General features: G+C 37.5%; 1 protein-coding gene across 2 annotated transcripts in view; it reads right to left on the minus strand.

The window, feature by feature from the left end:
* rhbdf1a (rhomboid 5 homolog 1a (Drosophila)) overlaps positions 1 to 24,274 on the minus strand; it is a 69,322-nt gene that overhangs the window by 27,876 nt on the left and 17,172 nt on the right. The window contains exons 2-4 of one of the 2 annotated variants that reach the window (XM_072443060.1): positions 3,293 to 3,437; positions 2,421 to 2,560; positions 1,351 to 1,458 (exon numbers count right to left, since the gene is read on the minus strand). In XM_072443060.1, coding sequence (XP_072299161.1) covers positions 1,351 to 1,458; positions 2,421 to 2,560; positions 3,293 to 3,409 — 365 coding nt within the window. In that variant the 5' untranslated portion in view covers positions 3,410 to 3,437. The remainder of the gene's footprint in view (positions 1 to 1,350; positions 1,459 to 2,420; positions 2,561 to 3,292; positions 3,438 to 24,274) is intronic. The other variant, XM_072443061.1, reaches the window with a different exon arrangement.

Consider the following 24,274-nt stretch of genomic DNA (forward strand, 5'->3'; position numbering starts at 1 on the left):
AGCACAACGTGGTTATTTAGACTGGGTAATAAGTCATTGAAGTTATTTATTTCACTCTTTGCAGTTCAAATCTTATCATACGACACAAAAAAAAAGCAAAACAAACAGAAATGTGCAAAGAATTAGCACACAAGATAAATATTGAACGCACCAAAATAATGCTCCAGCTTTTAAATACTGAAGTTGATACAGTACTTATCGTGACAGGTCTAGTTAATAGACGCATACGCTACTTCATTAAAACATGTACGTTGTCATGACTGAATGTTACAATCTATAGTACTCATGTTTCCGTCCCATTTAAACCTGTGCCTGGCTTTAGCTTCTTCCAGTTCAGGTATAAAGCCTTTTACATCATGCACTGCCATTTAATTCATTCATGTCAAAACCTGTGCAAATGTGGTCAGAATCAGAATTAACTCATTTTAATTTTACATGACATTTCAATCATGTAAAACTTCATCAATCAATTATCAGATTTTAAACGCAGCACGTTTTAAATGACAACAATCCCAGCTAAATTTGGCACAACAGTTTCACACAATGTCAGATGAGACTATGACTCAAACCATGAGCATGTCAAGCGGGGAATTCTGCTGCACAGATGTGGATAAGAATGTGAAGCTTCTCCCAAGACCAGGCGGGATGTTTCTATTACTCAAATTAAGAGGAATTTCTAACAGGAAGTAAGAGTTACCGTTGTTTTGGTTCCTGTTATTATTTTAGCCCAGCTTTATTTGGGGCAATGATTCACAGAAGACGAAACTCTAGATAATGTTCATGTTCAATTTTCATTATTGATGCTTGCATTATATTTTCTTCATCTAATACACATAAAATGATCAAATATTTAACTTGAACATCTACATTAGACACATTATTACACATTATTATGCAAAAATATATGCAACATTTGAATATTATGTATATAATTTATAATAAATTAAGAAATAACAATACAAATGAACAAAGTTATGTTGTTTAAAATAAGTGTATAGGGTGATATTCCTGCACTTTTGTGATTAATTTTACAGACATTTCACATTTGTCTGATAGTTCACCCTCAACTAAAAAAAATAAAGACATGTTTTAACACATTTCTGTTGGATTGACATTCTATAGTTTGAATATCGTTACGGGATGATTCATTTTTTAACAATATCGCCCGCCCCAACGAGTATCTGCATAATATTAACAAGTAACTTTATTTAAATGTGAAGAACTGCAGTCATTTGCACTTTTCCAAATCTAGAATGCATCCATGTATTTTCATAAGACAGTGAAACAATATGAGCCCATAGAGCGTTTGCAAACAACAGCAGCAGCTTGACGTTCCCCTCCCTGTCGTACCTGAGCAGTGTTCGAGACAGAGAGTGGTGCTTCCGGACGCTGCGGCGCAGAGCTCGCTGGCCCTTTATGGGGACTGTGTTAATCCGCTCAAAGTGCACTCTCCTGCTGCTGCGACCGCCAAAGCAGGCCACAGACACGGGAGAAGAGGAAGAAGAAGGGAGACGAGTGGGAGACGAGAGGGAGAGAAAAGACAATAGGCAGTGAAGAGGGCAGCTGAAGTGTGCAGAGCTGCATGCAGACAGAGGCAAAGTTAGGCAAAGACTTCAGTGCGAGGAAAGGTGTGGGGCTGCGACCAGTGATTACTTTACTATAGTAACTGGCAATTATCTTCTTGATTCTTCAAAAGTTCAGACAATTATCTATATTGTGTTTGTATAGTGTTTGTACCAGCTAAAATCACAACATGTACACTCTTCTTTGATTAAAAAACAGCCTTGATAACAATTACTGACGGCTGTTAACGGTCAGTAATTCATGATTACCGTATTTTCCAGACTATAAGTCGCACCTTTTTTCATAGTTTTGGCCGGGGTGCGACTTATAATAATATTTATACTCATATAGTTATACTTATACTCGGGAGCGACTTATATGTGATATTGTTTGTTATTTTCACACTTGTAACCGCATTTCATACTCCAGTGCAACTTATATTATGTTTTTTTATTCTCTATTATGCACTTTTTGGCTGGTGTGACTTATACTCCGGTGCGACTTATAGTTCAGAAAATACGGTATATATATTTATTATTGCGGCCCTATTATAGTGATGTGATGTTAATCCAAAAGTGATGGAATTCAGAAAAAATTTTAAAAGCGCAGAAACTAGAAGAAAAAAATAGTAGTTTGCGAAGTTTTGCTACAGTTATTTGCAGATGCTTGTTCATTAAAGGCAAAGAAGAAGGACTAAAGGGTTAGAATTTGGATTCAGCCTAACTGCGAAATAGGCTTTTCCTTTTGTTTTGCGTAAGAATAACTGTATTGTGTTTACCAATGTGAAAACTCTTCGCAGTACACAGTAGCACACAGTAAAGCTCACAGAACAGTAGCTGAGTGCTGCTTGTCGTTACCTCTTTATCGTCTGGGTGATGGACGACTGCCGCTGTAACACTGGCCGCCTGGTGTCAAAGAAGTCACGCGGCGGAGACTGGAGGTGAACCGTCTCCACTGGCATGCTGATGCTGCGGAGGAAACCCTGCCTCTTCGTGGGCTACAGCACAACACAAACACAGCTTTTCAGTCGTTTAGTCGTTTCATCTGTCAGTGGTCTCTTAGTCAACTAATTATTTTATAAGGATTTAATGATTTATATGTAGCACAGCAGAAAGGAGAAAGCATGCGGTTATCTGGAGTTTTTGGTATTTGATCTGCCTTTTCACTTATGAAGATGCTGTTTACTAATACCTCTCTGTGCACATAGTAGTTTTAGCTTAAAATCCTGATAATTTTGAGAACATTTGACAGCATCATGTCCTCTTTTAGTCAATTAATTGATGCACGCAGTATGCCAATAGTCAACAGTGTATTTCTTTAGTCTACTAGGAAATAGTGTTGCCACAATACTAACATTTAAAACTAACTTCAATGAAAACATACAATTTTTGACACCTCAAAAGTTTTATTCAAAGAACACCGACTCAATTTTCATTTGAAAATGATATTCTTAATATACTGTAATACAATGTAATTTTCAACTAAGATTAATAATAGCATTTTTTTAAAGTTTCTTTTAAATATATCATCCTTTGGTCACACTACATAAAAAGATTCAACCAAAATGTGACAAACCTCTGTAAGATTTCATGAGAATAACTGTTACTACCTGTTCCAATGATAAAACATTAGTATCAATTACAATCTGTTATTGTTTTTTTCGTTTTGTTTTAACACTATTAGGAACAGAAAAATATTTAAAATAGGTGTTTTTGTGATGTGTATCGACCTGAACAAAAGTGGGGGGCTCATCGAGGGACATCTGAGCGGTCGGGATGTCCAGCCGGAGCCATGGAGGCTTCTTCCTCTGCAGGCTGCTCGTGCTCTCCCTCCGCGCTTCAGCCATGGTCCCTGTCCCACCCCAGGCCTGCCAGCTGCACACAGAAGAGGGTCAAAGCGTCAGAAATCGCCCAAACACACATACGCATACATTCATACAATCATACATTTATAAAGCCTAGTATCTAAATAATTTTAAGACAGTTGAAGAGGTGGTTTCCTTTTATTGATATTCTATTGTTTGTAACGTTTTTGTGTTTCATGCCAAAGGGACAACAGATGGGAACTTTAGCTTAGGGCAAGCGGTATGACAATTTTTAAATCTAAAATGTTAAACTTATATTGACTGATACATTTTAAAAACTTTTTTCTTTGTTGCGTGAAATGGGGCGAGACGTTCTGCAAATGGTCGAGGCCCAGCATCAAACCCACATCCTCTGTGATGGCAGTAATCACACGTGTGCAACGCCCTTCACCACTGCACCATCAGCAGCATGTCGTCTTTTTAAAAACAAATGAAAATGGCTTTCGACATGAAATTCCTGAACGTAAAGGGTAAATGCTTTTAATCAGTGCCATTTATCCCAAATATAGTTACGTTTATTCCTCCACAGTCTGAACTCTGCTCCAAACCACATGCTCTCGATTAAAAGGACACAAGCTGATGATTGACAATTAGAAACATTTCAATCTCGTTTTAAATCTGATTAACTGCACGGAAGCTTATTAATACGCAACATCCTTAGTAAATGAAAGACTAAAACAAAACATGCAAAGTGAGTCACACAAGAGGGAGCCGTAACATCCCATTAAATGCAACTTTTTTGATTGTGATCACTTAAAAAAGCAACAATATAACAAACAGCATGTAATTTTAGCAATTTGGCATCGAAGGCCTGTATTTTATTACTGTCTTGATGTGTGTTTTTAGTTGACTGAGAACCTCTTCAGTCGACTGCAGCCCTGCTTTAATGAGCTTGTATGCGTTCCCATGACGAGGCTTGGCTGCAGGAGATTCTCCATAAACCCAGCCATTAGCCAGCTCCCTGTGGCTGTGGCCTTGTTACCAACAGACCGCTATTCAACAGTGCCACCATCTAAGTCCTGCCGTCAGTCACTGTGCTCCTTCATTATCGCTACATTTGAGTGCAGGGTCGTGTAGAACAGCAAATTATTGAAGCGATATTAACTGCATTACAAATCTCGCAAATAGTGAAGTCAAGATCATTCGGCCAATCGATAATCACGATTATTCAGGGCAAAATATGGTCGAAAAAACTAACAAAAATTATAATTGCATGTGAAGTACTTCTTGTCTGGCTGTTTATGTGACAACATCATTACTTTTTCATTCAGAAAGTTTGATTTCATAAAGCTAGACTTGTGAAAGAAAGCAGATTAAGGATTTCAATGTTGTTTGTCGACAATTGGGGAATAATCATAAAAATGTGACATTTCTTCTCACAATAATCATACATTTTGATATATTCCAGGCAGAGCAATACGATTTTCATCGACACAAGCAGGTGGCGAAATCCCAACAGAAAAGTTACATAGGTCATCTTTAATAATAGTAATACCAAACTGCTTTACAGCTTTACAGGAACACAGACAATGTTGTTGATTATATCTCACAATTCCTCAAAACACTGCGTACTTTGCTTTTGTAACATCTGTTTTGCGTTGCCATTTTTCAGGCACCACAGGCTCCTGTTTTAGAGCCGCGTGATGACAGGAAGTGTCGTCAGGGCGTCTCAGTGGAGCAGGAAGAAAGACCCCAGACGCAAGCCACAGAGGGTCATCATCTCCAGTGTGTAAATGCTCAAAACTGACCCGACCCCTGCAGTCAGCTCACTCCATGTGCTCAATAATAACGCAAACTGACACTTACTGCCTGCGCTACAATGACTGTTGACATATGGTATTGTTAAAGGAGACATAAATCATTCACTTTGTCACGCTGAGGTCTACTTGTCTACGACGCTTTAATAACGTTACGTCTTCAGTGTCATTGGGCTGGTCCCAGATTAGAGCAGTCTGGAGCAAAGCAGTCTGGTTTAGAGTCAGACAACCAGACGAGACTGTGTAATTCAATATAAAAGAATTAGAACTGAAAAAATGACAGAGTGAAGAGAAATAAATCAGTGACATGGTGCTTTTGTGCCGGTAAAGTCATTCAAAAGCAGTAGTTATTGTAACGTATTCGCAATCAGTTTTTTCTTTTATCCCTGTGACACAAACAAACAAAAGAGCAATATTGCAACAATCAAAAATACCATGACAAAAATGACTATTTTATGTCACTGCAAAGCCTAAAACATGCCAAGCAAAGTGAACCCTTTTTCTAAAATGTACATAACAATAACCGTGATACATTTTTTTGTCATATCGACCTGCCTTACTCGGTTAAAATGAATTGATTATTGAAATCATCGCCAACTTATTTAGTCATCACATAATCGTTATCTGGACATGTCATGTGCTGAGAAAAGAGGTTTTATCACTCAAAGCAAAGCAGGAATGACAGAAAAATGACCTAAAAATGCTCAACTTGGATGACAATAAGCGGCATAATTTTTTGCTTAATGTGGATACAATTATTTATTGTCAAAAGAACTTAAATTGTTCAACTTGATTTTTTTTAAAATAATTAAGAAATTCCTGGTTTGCAAGCATTTCAATTAATACAAACATCAGTATCATGTTCATCTGTTGGTTATATTGTTATTTGTGAAAGCACGATACACAGAAGTGGATGCCTCTTTGAACTCTTCAACTCAAACTCAACAATGTATGACATCCCAAAACGTTTCACTGCAAAAATCTGTTGCTTTGAACCAGTTTATAATAAAGAATCATTGTCAAACGGTCCCGACAAGTGAACACCGCCACTCCTGTCATCGACTGGCTCCGACTATCACCAAATCATGCAAATGTAATTCGCTTGTGCACCCGCTGCCACCTGCATCACCGTCACCGCTGCACCAATAGCACCCTCTCTTGCCCCGCGGACAGAACACCAGACATTTAATTACTCTGGCCATCGGTTCAAACAGCGGGGATCCTGATGTGGAGCAGATCTGACCAGGGGGAGGGAGCAGGAGAGGAGCAAACAGCGAAACAAGGCCAATTTGAAACATGCTTGACTACGACTTTCCTTTTGAAATGAGTCTGAGTCTGTGCGGCTGTCACAACGGTTTCATCAGACGAGGGAAAGTGACATCTGGAGGAAACAAGCGTGTCCTACTGCTAGTTTTATTTCCAGCTCGCATTTATTTCGTCATACTTCTTTTTGGCGACACTAAAATGAAGAATGTACTACCTAAAAACATATAGATGACAAGTAGTGTGGGCTAGGGCTGCAATTAATCAACTATAAACCAGTTGTTATTAAATGTGCCCAGATCTAAATGTTGGCTTTTAACACAAGTGTACAGTATTTTAATCTGTGGTGATGGTATTTGTATTTGTATTAATCTGTGTTTTTAGGGCTGCAACTAACAATATTTTTTCTAATTGTCTAATTAATCTCGCGATTAGTCTTTTGATTAATTGCTTAACTGTTTAGAACGCAAATGCCACGTGATTTTTACAAAATTTGTCCCCGATGACAATTATGAAAAATAATCATAGTCAGTATTTTGCTCGCTTTAAAACACCTTTTACAAAGACAGCAACAATATTAATGTGAGAAAATGTCAAAAAAGAATAAACTGTTTTCTGATTTTCAACAATACACTTTTGAAATAAATATTCTCTGTCTAGAAGCCTTCATTCACCATGTTTAAGCCTTTATTTAGTTGATAATGATTTAAGAAACTCTCAATGACAGCCTTAGTGTCAGCCCACCAGAATGATGTACCTATCCAAGGCTCAGAATTGCAGGCTTCATCTTGTATGTTTGGTGGTTGTCATGAACAGGAAATTTAGATTTCACCATATCACTCTCATAATGACATGCTTCTTCAGATGATGTAGTGCTGAGGTCAGTGCCAGTAACTGTGGGCCTCGAGCGTGATACAAACACACAGGGATGACACTGTTAAACAATGTGGTACTTTTGTGTGTTTTAATTTTCCTAAATTCCAACTACAAAGACAGTTTTTCGACTTCAATAAACACACAATAGACAAAAGCTCATTAAACTGTTTCCTCTCCCACACATCTCGTTTTTGCCTGCGTTAGGTATTTGTGAATTTGTGATCGTTTGAAGGCAATTATAGCCTCGCTTACAGCCTCGTCTTTAAGCTGGACGGACTAAGAGATAGAGAATGGAACAAGTGGGTGAAGTATTTTGACAGCTTTATATGTTCGTGACAAAAGCAATTTGGGTGGCAGACAAAAGAGAACTTGAAATAATGCTTTGTGTGTGGGAACTACGTAACTGAAGGAATGTAAGCTTCTTCGCTTGAAACAAAACAGACCTATAGTTTTGTCACGGTTTAAACACAACTTATTGCTTGAAAGTAAAGTTAATAAGCGCTAAATACTTTCTGTTTCTTGGCGTGCAAAGATATATGAATATTCACAATTAAGCCTATTAAAATATGTGGAGGCTACAACAAAAACAAGCAATAACAAGCTATAACCGTCATCACAGCTTTTCCTCAATGACCTGTAATGCCTTTGGTCGGATCCCAATGTAAAACTATAAAAGTAAGACCTGTTCCCTCTCAGTCCTCCTCAACATGACACTCTGACACCAGCGGCTCGTGACTCGCTGAATCACTTCACACTCAGCGTTCAGGCCTGAGTTCATAGGGCGAGATTAGATTAGTAGAAATCAAAGGGAAATTTGAACGGTCACAATGACATGATGATTACATAATATCTTAAGGAAATATCCTCATTATGTTATGAAAAACGCTATTGATAGAACTTAATCTATCAATAGCGTATCTACCTCTGTATCTACCTGCATTGCACCAATGAAATTTCCCCATGTGGGACAATAAAGGAATATCTTATCTTATCTTATCTTAATCAATAATCATAATTATTCAGGTCAGGATTACAAATGCTAATACTAATAGTGACAATATTAGAAGCAAAATTAAGTCATTTCGAATAAATCTATTAGGGATGGGCCGATATGGATTTTTACTTTATTACTTTTATTTTTATTACTTTTTATTTTTTATATGCGATATCTGGCTTGCTGCTGTTGCCGTAATTAAATTCATAGCAAGACCCACAAAACAATTTTAAGTTAAAGTTAAATTCACAAATTTACTTTTCACTTATCAGTATATAAAAACAATCAATCGATAAATAAAAAGAAATGACAAAAAATTGTAACAGGATGTATTTCTCTGGGTATAAAATAATTTGATGCATGCTTGTGTAAACATATACAGCCATATTTTCAGCCTAATTTCTCATAGTTTCCAACTTTAACTCGGAAAAAAAGAAAAGGCCGATACCAATACCGGAACCAATACATCAATACGGAACCGTCCCGACAATCTGTAGTCTGGCTGTTTTTGTCACAATAACAAACAAACTTTAGTTTGTCATTCAGAGAGTTACATTTTGTAAAGCTGGTCACAAACTTGAGGAACTTGAATTCTGCTTTTTGACTCAAAGTCACGCCCTCATTTTATCCGTTGATCACATTTGCAAGTGAAATAGTACACACACACAGTACAATAACACACACAGTTAACCATTCAAATGACTGACCAGACTGCTTTGCTTATTGGCCTTCACACGGTTACAGTATCTCCAACATTACTGAGTGTGATTGTCCTTTTGGCACTCGCCACACGTCTGAGCATCGGCTGCATGTAAAGGTTTCCCACAGTGATTACATTCCCGACGCTGGGATTTCAGATTTACATTCTTCAGACAACGACGATTACATCTTTCTACTTCACGGAGATTTGTTTTGACTTTGATTCTGATCTAAAGAGGGGGGGAAACACCCTTGTAGCCCTGCTGTACCTCGCTACACTGGCTTCCTCCGCTACACGGTCACGCCAGAATCACTGCACTGGAAAATTGTAGTTAATCCGATTTATCACAACAAATCGATTATTGAAACTAATTTTGCCATCGAATAATTGTTAACTTGTCTATTAACTACTATTATTTTTGTTGAAAATTACATTCTAGGGCAGCACAATTTGGGAAAAATATAAAATTGCGGTTTGAGTTGGAAACTATGAGAAATTAGGCTGAAAATATGGCTGTATATGTTTACACAATCATGCATCAAATTATTTTATATCCCAGAGAAATACATCCTGGTGCAATTTTTTGTCATTTATTTTTATTTATCGATTGATTGTTTTTATATACTGATAAGTGAAAAGTACATTTGTGAATTTAACTTTAACTTAAAATTGTTTTGTGGGTCTTGCTATGGATTTAATTACGGCAACAGCAGCAAGCCAGATATCGCATATAAAAAATAAAAGTGATAAAAGTAAAAGTAATAAAGTAAAAATCCATATCGGCACATCCCTAATTTTGCTTCTAATATTGTCACTATTATTATTAGCATTTGTAATCCTGATCTGAATAATTATGATTATTGATTAAGTTCTATCAATAGCGTTATTCATAACATAATGAGGATATTTCCTTAAGATATTATGTAATCATCATGTCATTGTGACCATTTAAATTTTACTTTGATTCCTACTAATCTAATCTCGCCCAATGAACTCATGAAATGTATGCTTTAATAATAGGATTCACTTTTTAAATTCATCCAGAAGATTTGACAAACGGACTCAAATATAAACTCACAAACTAGTAAAATAATTGCATGTATTCCAGCACATGTTTAACAGATCTAAACTACTACAAAGTAAGACTGGATAATTTGTTGTTTAAGGAGGAAATTATGGTACTTTCTTCAACGATTGTGATTAATCTTGATGAATCCCAATTATCTTCTATTGTCTTTTTTAAAAATGTAATTGCGTGTCGAGCAATTTCAAATCAAAACACTACTTTAAGCTACAATAGTTTTACCCCATTTTCTTTAGAATTGTTTTCAAGTCATTTCCATCAGTCTAGGTAAAATAGGCCCTAAACAAGAAGGACAAAAACATACGTAACTAATACTTTGCCACTGTCCACAGAGTTATAATCTGCATATAAATCTGAGGCGTAGTGAGTTTTTTATTCTTTGTAAATGGTTTCCAGTCGTGCATCAGAAAGGAGTGAACAAAAGACGTGCAGCTGGGACAGGTGGAGCGGTGAGCGAAACAGAAGACGAGATAGAGAGATAAAAGCCCTAAGTGGCACCTTGTAGACGCCGATGCAAAAAAGAAAATAACAGCAGTCTTTTTTTGTCTATCTCTTCACACAAAGGATTACAAAAAAAGGCCCTGCTTCTCCAGTCTCACACGCTTTCATACATAAAACAGACGCCTGCATTCTACATCAAGGATCATCAAAGGCTTTTAAGTTGGCCCTCAACAACTCGCTTTTGAAATACCACCAGCTATTTGAGGATGAACCCAAAAGCTAAAGCTGAAATAAAATTAAGAGATTAGGGCTGGGAAATATTACCCAAAAAATGCCTGTGTTGATATTCGTCTTCTTAAAAACTAATCAAATACAACTTTACTAAACATAAACTACAGTATTTTCCGGACAATAAATCATAGTTTTAGCCGGAGTGCGACTTATACTCCGGAGCAACTTTTATGTGATATTATTAGTTATTTTCAGACAGGCAACCGCATTTCACATGTTGATTATTTTCACACTGACAACCACAAGAGGGCGATCAAGGCTCTAAGCGACGCAGAAGAAGAATCGGCACTTCCTCTACCTCCGGAGTTTGTGGAGTTGTTTAGAAGTGACACAGAGGAAGAAGAAATCAGTGGATTTAGTGATTTGGGGTAAAACTGATGCTTTGGTAAACTTGTTAGCATGTTCTTTATGCTATACTTATCTGAATAACTGTTAATATGTTGCGTTAACATATTGGAGACTTACCACAGTTCGTTACAGTTCATTGTCCGTGCGTCATGTAGCTGAAGGTGTTACATTAGCACACGTAAACCTATTCATTATGTTCTCTAATCTGTTATTATTTTAAATAGCATTTCAAGATGAAATGTCTGTTCTTGCTCCTAGATTTGATCAAATTTCCCTCAAAAAATTCGACTTATCTGTGTTTTTTTCTTTTGTATTAGGCATTTTTGGCTGGTGCGACTTATATTCCGGTGCGAAAATATGGTATACAGATTATGGAATGTCCCTTGTATAATAAAGATTTTTTCTATTGTACGTTTCCAATTGATCCTGGATGAGTACAGCTGAATCATCCCGGAAGCACTCGCTGTTCTTTGTCAATTATAAGCAATACAAACTTTTAATCATTGCAGTTTAACACAACAAAATTCAAATTTCTTCCTTCAAACTGTTCAAAACTGCGCCAAACAAAACGCTTTTACAGACAGAAGATTGACCCCTGGATAAAAAAGACCCAAGCTGATCGTTCGCGATTAGAAAATACTGAATCTCGAACTCACATAAAGGTTAACTAATTGCACAGAACTGTAAGAGATTGCTTGATTGATTGATTGTATGATTACTTAAGAATGCTTTGGCAAACTACAGTTTGTTGTAACGCTCTGGTTCTTGGTTCGGAGGAGAACATTAAATCTCTGCTGCCCAAGCCATTTATCAGCACCGCGAAAACAAGACACGCAACAAAGTGCTGAAAGATTAAGCAGCAACACAATTTAACAGTTATTTTGTGAGATAAAACAAGAGAGCGGCACAGAGAGTTACACATCTGTCTATTGTGTGTACGTTTCTCAAAGGAATTCAAAAATGCTATAAAATGTCAACATTTTGAGTACACGCAATTAGTGTTGATCTGATACTGAAATGTTATGTGACTCAGTAGAAAGGAAAGAGCTTCATACTCGATTTCAATGCCACAATAATAATCAAATACCCTCTTTTTCACACAATTAAAGACAAAATATGAGTTTATTTAGAATTATCATGTGGTCTTATACTGATTAGTGTTCGATACCCGATACCAAACTCAATACCGCAAAGATATCTAATGAATGCTCTTTTTTACACAATAGTTAGTAAACTAGTAAAACATAATTCTTGATATTGCCATTTCGATAAAGCTCAAGATCTTTCTAATACTGTTCAGGAAAGGTAAAATTTTGACTTGTTTGTGTGATTTATTTTAGCTTTGGCACTATTTATTTCCAATGTTTTAGCATGTTTTAGTATTTTAGTCTTATTGTCGATATTTTGACAACCCTAGTTCTGATATAGACCAAGACTATCCAGGAATTCATTATTTTAATATTAAAGGCGGTATGGACGATTTTTCGGCGATTTGAGAACGCAGGCGGAAGTGCGCATGCGCACTCCCCCGTGCGGACTGATACAACACACACGTGCGTTTGTTTATTAGCGCAACGGAGCGCATCGCATCTAAAAAAAAATTTGCTGAAAAAAATCGTCCATACCACCTTTAAATATCAAAACTAGTTCAAATGAGAATGTAGTTTTGATACTAGACTAAGTTTTGATTATCTTATTTTGATTACCGTATTTTCTGACTATAAGTCGCACCTTTTTTCGTAGTTTTGGCCGGGGTGCGACTTGTACTTATATTTATATTTACATATACTCCGGAACAACTTATATGTGATATTATTTGTTATTTTCACACTTGCAACCGCATTTCATCCTCCAGTGCAACTTATATGTTTTTTTTCTTCTCTATTATGCATTTTTGGCTGGTGCGACTTATACTCCGGTGCGACTTATAGTCCAGAAATTACAGTAGAATCTAGGTATACATTTTTACAAATTTGCCCTCAGTAGCATACAATAAATACCACTTAGCATTATTCCTCCATGATCTAAACTGTGAATTTCTAACCTTCATAGTTTATATCCATTATCTGTTCACCTTTACTACAGCACGCTAGGTCACTTTTTACAATCGTGATTCTGGCGTTCTTCAGATGTTCCCGTGAAATATTTCCGCGCATTCCTCTGACCAGGGCCATCGCTAATCTCGCCGCATGCCACGGACACATTCCCGGAGCTCCGTGGCTGAAACCGAAGCGGGGGAGACGGCAGAGCGCTCGACCGCACGACCGCACGAGGACTCGCCGCAGCGGGCAGGAGCTGGCTACGGTCCACTGCTGTGCTCACGGACAGGAGGGGACGGTACAGTCAGACGGGCCCGGAGCGCTTGGCCACAACAGGGTCCGAGCGTGTGGCGAGAAGAGGGGCTTTACTTGACCAGAGCAAGGTTAAAACTGGAAAAAATAAAGCTGTGTCATTTAATTCACTGATTTAACAGACGTTTCCTCGTTCTTATCTCTTGACGCACAAGCTGCTGCTGACAACTATTTGCTCTCAGTTACTTCTAAACTAAAGGTGTCACAATATCAATTTTTAATGTTGCAATAAGTGAGAAGGTACATCACGATTTAATTATTGATGATGGTCGGCACTTTGACCAATCAACAGTGAAAGCCTTCATTTGCTTTCAGTCACAAGTCTAGCTTTATGAAACCAAACGTTCTGAATGTAAAAAGTAATGATATTGTCACATTAAAAGCCAGATGAAAGGTATTTTAGATGTAGTTGGGATGTCATGAAGTATTTGATGTTACTGTTATGATTGTGGTGAGACGAAAACATCACATTATAACAATTATTCAAGATTATTACCGTGAATGTGTGGAATCTCGTCTGAAAACATGACTATTTCTCAAGTTTGTTACCAGCTTAACAAAATGTAACTGTCTGAATGAGAAAACAAAAGGACAAAAACAGCAAGTTATAAAAAGTACTTAACATTTAGATGTATTTTTTAAAAGAACGAAAAGAAAGAGAACTCACAAAATTAACAATTAACCGAATAATCTTGGCATCCCTACATGTAGTTTGACTTTTTGGGACAATATATTGAACTGAAATAACACATTTTTGCTGCCTACGATTCTCACAGTTTAGATTTTTTTAGCTCTATAATGATATTGTGACTGATTCACTGAAAAATCTGGAGATCTCTACTCTGAAGTAAGGCTTCAACTAAGAATCGACCAAACAATAAAGTTCATTCGATTCTGACCGCTTAAAGAAGAAATTTTTTTTGCGCCTATATGAGCATCAGAGTCTTATTTTTTGAAAAACGGCAAGTAAGTACAGGGGGCAGAGATAGGGGGTAGGTGACAATCGAAATTTTCTCAGCATACATTACTCAAACATGCATCTATCAAAATACAACTCCAAACAAATGATGAAGTTATGATGTTATGACATTTGATTCTATTGCCATGTACACACGTAGTATCTGATAAAACGCATACATTTTTCTACAATTCGCCCACACATAACCACAGGATTATGTCTTTTAAAACGGTGCTTTTAGAAAACTAAAGTGAAGTTTTTGTGTTTGAGTGTGGACATGGGTAATTAACCGCCGTTTTAAGTTCTCAAACGTCACTATCTGCAACAATTAATGAATAAACATGACATATGCGTCCTCGTTTATGCCTGACAGTCATGGATCATGGGCTGACAGTTGATATGGATCCTGTGTGTTGCTTTTTGTTTGTACTTGTGCTTTTTCCTTGCTCTATTTTGCAAACCCTACTACTGCCTCTTGCCCTACACTCAAGCCAGTTTAATTTACACTAAATACACTCTCTCTCCCCTCCATCACAACTTCAACTTCATTTATTTGCAGGGAAACAGCGCAGTGCATCCTGGGCCTCGGCTCATTCCTCCATGTGTTTTTAGTGCTTCCTGTATCTTACATTCCGACATTGTTTGACCGAGGTATATTAAAGCACTTTAAAATCTTTACTACCGGTACTTATATTTGCCCACATCCTTTTAGAATGGTGTTTTTGTTATTTGGTATTCCTCTGAATGCATTTACTATCAATTCTTTCAATGTTTTTTACGTCTCACAAAGGGAAAAATGTGAAATGCAAACAATGGTGAGAAACAAACCGGAAAAACAAACCGGAAACTAAGACTTTGTAAAAATCTATGTCTTTTATCCTTAAAGCTGTGCAGCCAAAACCAACTTGTTTGCAATAAAAAAGTATTTTAGCAGCATTTATATCTGTTTAAGTATAGGCCTATCATTTACTGTGAGAAGATCCAAGCTGACATTGGTTACACAAAAAGATGGGCAAAATATCAAAATATAGACAATATTGTGAATGTTGTTTTGAAGATATGCAATAATTCGAAGTATATTGTTTATAGTAAAAATGCTCATCGGGATTCTCCCCCAAAAATATCGGTATTTCTTTTTGTCAATATCGCTCGGCCGTAGTTGACGTAAAACATGTTATGTGTCCGGAAATAACTTTACAAGGCTTTACATGCATCAGTATCATCCGTAACATCTTTAAAGTTACTTCTACATTATCTTTGCTTTTTTTTACCAGGTTAAATAAAAAATAAATAAATCAAACATATATTTTCTATATATTTTATCTCCTTCTTTGCACTCTTTCTAAATTCTACATCATATTTTGTAAGCACTTTCAAAATGCTGTTTGTAAAGATGCTTTATATAAAAAAAAGATGATTATGATATTATATTATCTGAATATTACATTAGCAGTCACAAGTCATAATTTTCATATAAATCATATTTCCTGACAAATATCTGAGTAAATCTTCATAAAAACAGGAAAGAAAACCACATTATGACATAAATGCTTAAGTTCACTGTCATACCGTGGCACATTCACACGACAGTAAAGTTACATAGTGCACCTTTATCCTGAATCTGATACTTTGGATTAGGAGCACTGAAGCAGGGGATAAATATAGACGGCAGCGGAGTTGTTAATGCAGGTGATTAAAGCAGTTGTGAAAGTAGATTCTGATACAGCTTTAATATTCACCGGGGGAGCAATTATGACACTGGTGTAACATCTCGACTCTTTTGGAGGCGACTGAGAAGGGCCCGGCACGTCAGTTTACACTCGGATCACTCCCAGAATATAATATTAGCCAAGGTGATGTCAACTCATAATGCCCCACTGTTACTAACTCTGGAAAGGGAAAGTAGGCCAGGGAGGAGACGTGCAGCGGAGAAGCCAAAAAGTAGAAGAGCAGAGACAAAACGTGTCATCTGCAAATTCAGTTAATCACAAACTCGAATATACACATTTTCAGAAACTTTCTGTGCTTGCAAATGAGGATATAATGAAAAAAGTACAATACTGGAATTTTTATTTTGTAGCTGTTCAAAATTACAATAGCAAATGTATCGTCTATGATTAAAAAAACAAACATGATCTAAAAAAGAGACAAAAACGTGTGATGTAATCTCACAAACAATGGTATAAAGTGTATATTTACGAGACGTTGACTTCAATCAACACATGTACAGGCACATTTTAACACCTTCATGGAATATTGTTATCGAGATGATGCAAAAATTATTAATTAATTATTATTTTTTGTCACTTCAAACTAGGGCTGAACAATTTTGGTCAAATATTTAATTGTGATTTTTCTGACAAAAATGTGGTTCGGGTCATTTGAATCTTTATGAAATTCAAAACTATAACAATAATGATATGCATTTCAGAAGCACTTAAACAGTTTTTAAAAACTTCATTTTTTTGTATTATTTATTATATTTTTTATTGCAAGCTAATTACCATAAGTTAGGGCTGCCACTGTTAATTTGTGACCATCTTTGATTAGTCAACTATAAAAAAGAATCCTAGTTGACCTTTTATATCAAAAACAAGATCTCATTTTCATAAGTAATTCACTTTAAATGTAAATATTCTCTATCCAGAAGCCTCCAGTCTCCATATTTCAACCTTCAATTGCTTGACAACGTATTAAAAAAGCCTCGACGTGCACTAGAAATAATCGTTTGACTGGTCAACTAATCAAAAAAATAAGTCTACTACAAAGATAATTAATAACGACAGCCGTAGAACTGTCAATGTTAAAAAGTACACAACAAAATTACTCCTGGTGCAGTTAATTGAAATCGCTGCCCAAGTGAATGCCGTTCGTTACTCGCCATCTCCAGTTGCGGTGCCAGTAAGTCATCCGATTTGACCCAATGACATGTGAGAATCCGCCACACCAAAACAGCAAACACTAAAAAACACAGGGAGCGGGAGAGGCCGCAGGAATATCGGGCACAGCTGACCCCGGGATCAAATGTCACGGCTGACGCGCTCCGTGCAGACGAGCGGGACCACTTTTTAACGTTATTCCAGCGCCCTATTTGCACACGAAGGAGGCGTTTTCACTACAGAGACATAACCTTTTGAGCCTTGGGCCTTTTTTGTGTGAATTTGGACGGCAGCCAGCACCCCTCTCCCTGTCATAACAGTGTTTACTAAATGACAGGACCCTCTGCCAGCGTTATGAATAGCTCATGGAAGTATTAATGGCCTCCTAACAGCAGACTGGTGCATGTGGCGTAGTCTATTTTTGGCTCTCCGTTTGACACGTATACTGCAGGAGAGAGAGAGAGAGACGCACAAAAATATTCCTCTGTTATTCTTTTGGATGACAGGCTGCTTCGGTGATTGTTCTGATGACCAACCTGCAAAACTCAGTCTCACGAGCTCATTAAATATCGGAGGACAACTCTTATCTTTCTGCAAGGGCGGGATGATTTGGGGGGAATATCGAATTGATTTTTTTTTCTGACAAACACTGCGATTGCAATTAGATTTGTGTTGTGATAATTGGATTTCTTTTCAACGTTCGCATTTTGAATTTGGCCAGGATAATTGGCAAAAAAGACATGTTTTTACAGATAACATCACATCGCATCGTCATAAGGCGCTGGTACAGCTGGCAGCCCGGTGTAAACGCTCTCTCTTCTTTCTCACACTTATTGTGCTTTATCTCCTATATTTTGTAAATATAGTTAGTATATTTTTTCTATTTTACTGTACGATAGGGACACGCGCTGGAATAGTTTTTTAATTCAACTGTTTTTGACTTTTTTCGGCTGGATTTGAGCGTTTTTCGTTGCGTTCGTTGTGTTGTTGTGACGTGAGCTAGCTCCGAGCGAGCCCACCAGCCCCCCCCCCCCCCCCCCGCGCCCTCCGGCCGCGCAAAAGTACGGCGTGTCGTCGGTACACGTTTATATACACGTTTATATGAAAGAGGAACTTCACGAACGATCGGGACACGCACTGGAATCGCTTTAAATTAACTTGTTTTGACTTTATTCGGCTGGATTGAGTGTTTTCGTCGTGTCGTGGCGATGTGTCTTGGCTCTGAGTCCCCCGGCCCCGCCCCCGCCCCCCGGCCGGCGCCGTACCGCGTTTCCACAAAGGAGGAACTCATGAAACTGCGGAGAACAGTCGTCTTACCCGGAGATCGTCACGTTGTCCCGTCGCAATACTGACCTAACCTAATACTGATGTGCAATTCTGTCATATGTGCAATTGCTGTTGGAATTCATGTGCAATTACTGTGAAATTCATGTGCAGTCTATGTGCTGTCGTGACACATATTCATGTGCAATTACCGTCGGGATCACATGCAATGGTATTTATTTATTTGTCTATGGGAGTTTTTATTTATCTATAGGAGATCTTCTAGTGAAAGTGTTTTTCAGACTTCCTATAAGTGATCTGTTCTTCTGTATCTACCTCTGGATCTACCTGCGTTGCACCAATGAAATTTCCCCATGTGGGACAATAAAGGAATATCTTATCTTATCTTATCTTATAAAAACAACAGTGTTAGCAGTGTTGTTGTTTGAGGAAAATATGGTATTTTTGGTACTAGACTGCAGCCTTTTTTTGTCTGTGTCTATTAAAATTCGATTTGATTGTGATTAATCTCTTAAGGGTTCAATATGCTCAAAAATGTTAACCTAAATGTTTTGTTTTTTGCCTGGTATTTTATGTCACATTAACTTTCCTTTATAATTCAGAAAGTTTGGTTTTATAAAGCTGGTCAAATTGTCGTGATATGGTGACGATTGAGGGATTTCACAGTTGCTTGGTCACAGTGTCTATAATCGTAATTCATCTTTAAACTGTGATATTTCTTCTCACTATAATCATAACAAACATTTTACGTAATGACATAGTTTACTTTCAACTGCGGATGTTAAATTAGCTAATTAAAAAAATATTCACGTTACTGTAATTGAGTCAATTTTTTGAGTAATTGTACATTCTTTTGTAACGCGGTTCACTTTTCGCGGTCTCGCTGCTTCGCGGATTTTCATCATGCATTGTGTTCTGCATTCTGATTGGCTAAACAGTCTCTCCGCGTTTTCTCTACCTGTGTCAATAACGTTATGGATTAATATGTACACGTACGTAAAACCGCTTGCCAAATTGAAGTTTGCGAGGCCGGTGAGAGCGCGTGTGAGCTGCGGGACACATCGGTGAGAGCGGCGCGCGCGAGCTTCAATGTTTTATCGAGTATTTCATTGTATACTAACTGTAAAAAAATAAAGGTTTCTACTTCGCGGATTTTGCCTATTGCGGGTTCGTTTTGGAACGTAACCCCCGCGATAAACGAGGGTTCACTGTATTGTATTTATAATTAAGTATCATTTTAGAATGTAATTGTCCTAATCGTCCAGATGTGCAGCTGTCTCACCTCTGTCTCGGCTCATTTGTAAACCGACAAACACCCAAACATGACTGCATTGCCTTAATTCTGCTTTAAACTGTTTGTTTAATCAAGTTTTATATAAAAGACTGGTGTGAAATTATACTAAAATCATCATCAACCAGTACTCATGGTTAGTTGTTTTTTTATGCGCACTTTTTACTTAAGTACATTGGTCCCAGTACTTGTACATGTAATTGAGTAATGTTTTATGAATGTAATTGTTCTTTTATTTTGGTACAAATATTCAGTACTCTTTCCACCACTATTTAACACATTTTGAATGGTGTCATTATTTATCAATGACAAACCCGAAGGGCACATTTTGATGACACAGTGTCTTACACATTTAAAAAAATCGACATGAAAATGGTTGCTAAGTGAACCGCTCATCAACTCTACAATACAAATCATCTAAACGTTTTGCATTGTAGGGATAAATGATTTTGGATTTTTTTTTTTTATTGCAACTGTCTGGATTATATCTGGAGCCTGTTTTTATAGATGACAATATCAGCTGAATATTTGAAGCTTTTGACTGTAGCACTTTTGATTTAATTTTAATTGTTTAACCTTCATGAATACATTTCTTTCAGCTGGCACACTTCAATAAGGGCAGATAACAAAAGTCATCAATGTAAAGCTGGGGTTTTAATTTACACAGACTTCCTCAATACCTGGCAAAGCAGTGCAAAAATGAATATAGAGCAGTGATGAATACAGCATAAAAACCCTTCGGACATCTTTCATAAACGTGCATTATCTCCAACAGCCGCAATATCCGTCCTCTATCAAAGTTTCACTGCAGAGGCTCGGGTTTCCACCTGAACCGAGGCCGAGAAGAGCACAATGCTTATTTTATCAGGCCACTGCAATATCCTGCACAGGACGTAAATATTATGAAGCAAAGGCCAGACATAGATATAATAGCCATCCAAGAAGGGTGTGTATCGACAGCTGAGAATAGCTCCTCGGAGGGCGAACTCCACTGCCACACTCACAGGTAAATCGTTAGCACGGGCAAGGCTAATTCTGCGCTTTAATTATTTAGCCGTTCAGCACAAATCAATTATTTACCAAACATTTCTGTGTACAGACAGATAGCAGCTGCATAGTCTGTCTACTGTTGGATGGACATGTTAAAGTGCAACAAACAAAGGAAGATTAAAATACAAGAAGGAGAGACGTCAGCCTAACAATTCTTAGATAGTCTTTGTTACGTCAGTGGCCGAACATATAGTAAGAAATGTATGTATGTATGTATGTACCGTATTTTCCGGACTATAAGTTGCACCAGCCAACAAATGCATAATAGAGAAGAAGAAAACGTATACAAGTCGCACTGGAGTATAAGTCGCATTTATGGGGGAAATTTATTTGATAAAATCCGAGACCAAGAACAGACATTTCATCTTGAAATGCTATTTAAAATAATAACAGATTAGAGAACATGGTGAATAGATGAACGTATGCTAACGTAACACCTTCAGCTACATGACGCACAGACAATGAACTGTCGTAAGTGTCTGGTATGTTAACGTAACAAATTAACAGTAATTTAGATAACTATAGCATAAAGAACATACTAACAAGTTTACCAAAGCATCAGTATTTCCCAAAATCTTCCTCGGTTGTCAGTGTGAAAATAATCAACATGTGAAATGCTGTTGCCATTGTGAAAATAACGAATAATATCACACATAAGTCGCTCTGGAGTATAAGTCGCACCCCGGCCAAAGCTATGAAAAAAGGTGCAACTTATAGTGCAATACATGTGACACCTTCACTGTTTTGATGATAATACGAAATACTATAGTCAAAATGTATTTGGTTCTTAAAAAATAGTAATATATTTCAAAATATTATGTGCAATCGATCAATTATTACATGTCATGATGGAAAAATTGTGACAAGGTCCTTTGAACTATTTACAGTGTGTATTTCAATGAGCTTTCTCTCGGTCACTATTTTCTTTCTTATTTCTTATTTATAGTACACAATTCCTGGAAATATAATTTTGTTTTAAATATAATTATGCCTCAATAATCTTACTTGTGAAGAATAATTGCACACATAAATCCTGTTCTTCCCTTAATAACCGAACTGTATTGTAAACAAACCATACAGCATTACAGTTAATCACCAAACTTCAGTAAGTAGCCTGATCTAATAAAAATATCAGTTGTTAAACAAACTCCAAGACCAAGAGCTTCCTGTCTTGCTATTGTTAGCTCAGGGCAGCAGATAGATAACACAAATCTGTCTTGAGGAAAAATGATGCTCACTTTGTAAAATCTGGTTTGTGTCTGGGTCCAAAACGGCGTCTGTGCCTCTAATCTCGAGGAAGCAGCTGACAGTAAAAACTCCCTGGCTGCAGGCTAAATATACCTAGAATCAAAAACAACTAGCTACGCTTCGATAGGTCACTCTGAGAATCGTATTTACCGGCTTGACCTACAGATAAAGAGATGACACCGTTTGTTTGTTATCCTTTATTGACTTTGCAGCAGCTGGAAACAACCGCTACAACTGCAACAGTCCCCGCGAAGGATGTGTGCGAGACGAGGAAAGCTAATGGCGTAAATGAAGCGTAACAAGAGCGTGAAACCTCAGAAAAAAGACAGTTGTGGCCTTTATACAGCGGCCGTAAATGTGCACCGTGTGATTTGTCAGGCCGAGTCGTACGCAATTGCAGAGATTTTGAAGTTTCATTCATTTTCTATTGCATATGACTGGCGCCAACCCCAGGGTTAACTCAGAGACACACAGACAAACATTCACCATCACAATCAGTCACTGGGGGCAATTTACCGTTGGCAATTTACCGTACGTTTACGAGTTCACGTCACTGTGACAGGAGTCCGTTTGGGACTGGAGCACAGTGTGGTGACAAACTGAGCGGGACTTTGTTTAATATCGCACACTGATGGTTCTACTTCGAAAATAAAACATATTAAGCAATTATTCAGTTTTATATTACAGGCACTGAAGTTACAAGCAATGCAACTTTGCAAAAACGTCTTAAATCATTTCATCATCAGCAATTTGCCAACAAGAAACCACACATCCCCCTATCTGATGGTCCTGTCACGACAATCAGACTTTTTACATGTCTTTACAATGAATCAGCAAAGACAAACAGGGTGAAATGATCGTTGCCGTTGTGTTTTGGAGAGTTGGGTTTTAACCACCCACTCCACTTTAACCACAACGTAAATCTCCAAGGACATGCTCTTCCTTTCTCCTTTTCGGTGCAAAAAGAAAGCAGCGAAGGGTCAACACAATAAAAAATGTAAAAAAAAACAACAATTTACACTTAGTAGCTTACTGTAGTAGTATTTCAGTTGTAGTAGTATTAGTAGTCTAAAGTACAGACAACAAAGATAATATAAACGCACTTTTTTTAGACATTAGTATGTAATTTTCAACACAACATAATGCTAGTTTATTTAATATTACCATGTGGTCTCACATTTGTTCTGATATTGATCAAAACCAAACGTTTTGTGTTAGAATCAATACTTCAGTCAAGTTTAAATGGACAACCCTGTGGTGATGGTAGTGGCGGCAACAGACAATTATCAACGGCTAAATTGTCTTCGCAAGCTCAGAAGAAGCAAAACAATGTGTAGCTTAAGGCTGTGTCAGGTGAGGCCTAGTGTTTTTTACCCTTTGACCCTGGACAAGTTTAAACAAATAACTTTAAAGAGCAAACTGCATAAGATACGCCAGCCATGGTCCTCACAGAGCTCCATCCTCCCGAAAGAGCCCCACGGACTCAGCACAAGCGCCGTATTGTGTCGCGGAGGCCTGACATTCTCCGCTTAAGTGAGTAAGAGGAGAGTCTTGGAGACAGACAGCGTGCCCTGACAACATGTGATCCCCATCTAAATAGTTTCCAGCACGATATCAGCGTGAATCAAGCTCTACAAAAGACGGCATTGTGTGGCCTCGACGTGGACCCAGACGGAACAAGGCTGGGTCATTGTGCGGTCCGCCGAATTGCGAGATATAGGCCTGAAATGTCCGCAGGCAATAGAAACGACACACGAAGCAAATTCACAGCGGTTAATCATCACGGCAAGGCACAAGACACGTTAATGCTATTAAGCTGCAGGGGCTAATGAGTTATGCTGACCACAGGTTTTATTGTAATGGATGATTTTTGACGTAGCAACAATTTGGCTGACTCATGTGTGGCCATGCGTTTCAAAGTTACGTGTTTAATTTTATTTTTTTATTTCAATACTTAAGACTACAAATGTGTGTTCACTGCATACATTTATCATTAAAAATGTGATATTAATTGGTAAGACATTTAAGTCTA

Source organism: Eucyclogobius newberryi, unplaced genomic scaffold (assembly GCF_026437365.1).
Source record: "Eucyclogobius newberryi isolate DKJ021-1_F unplaced genomic scaffold, fEucNew1.0.hap1 SCAF_13, whole genome shotgun sequence".
Lineage (NCBI taxonomy): Eukaryota > Metazoa > Chordata > Actinopteri > Gobiiformes > Gobiidae > Eucyclogobius > Eucyclogobius newberryi.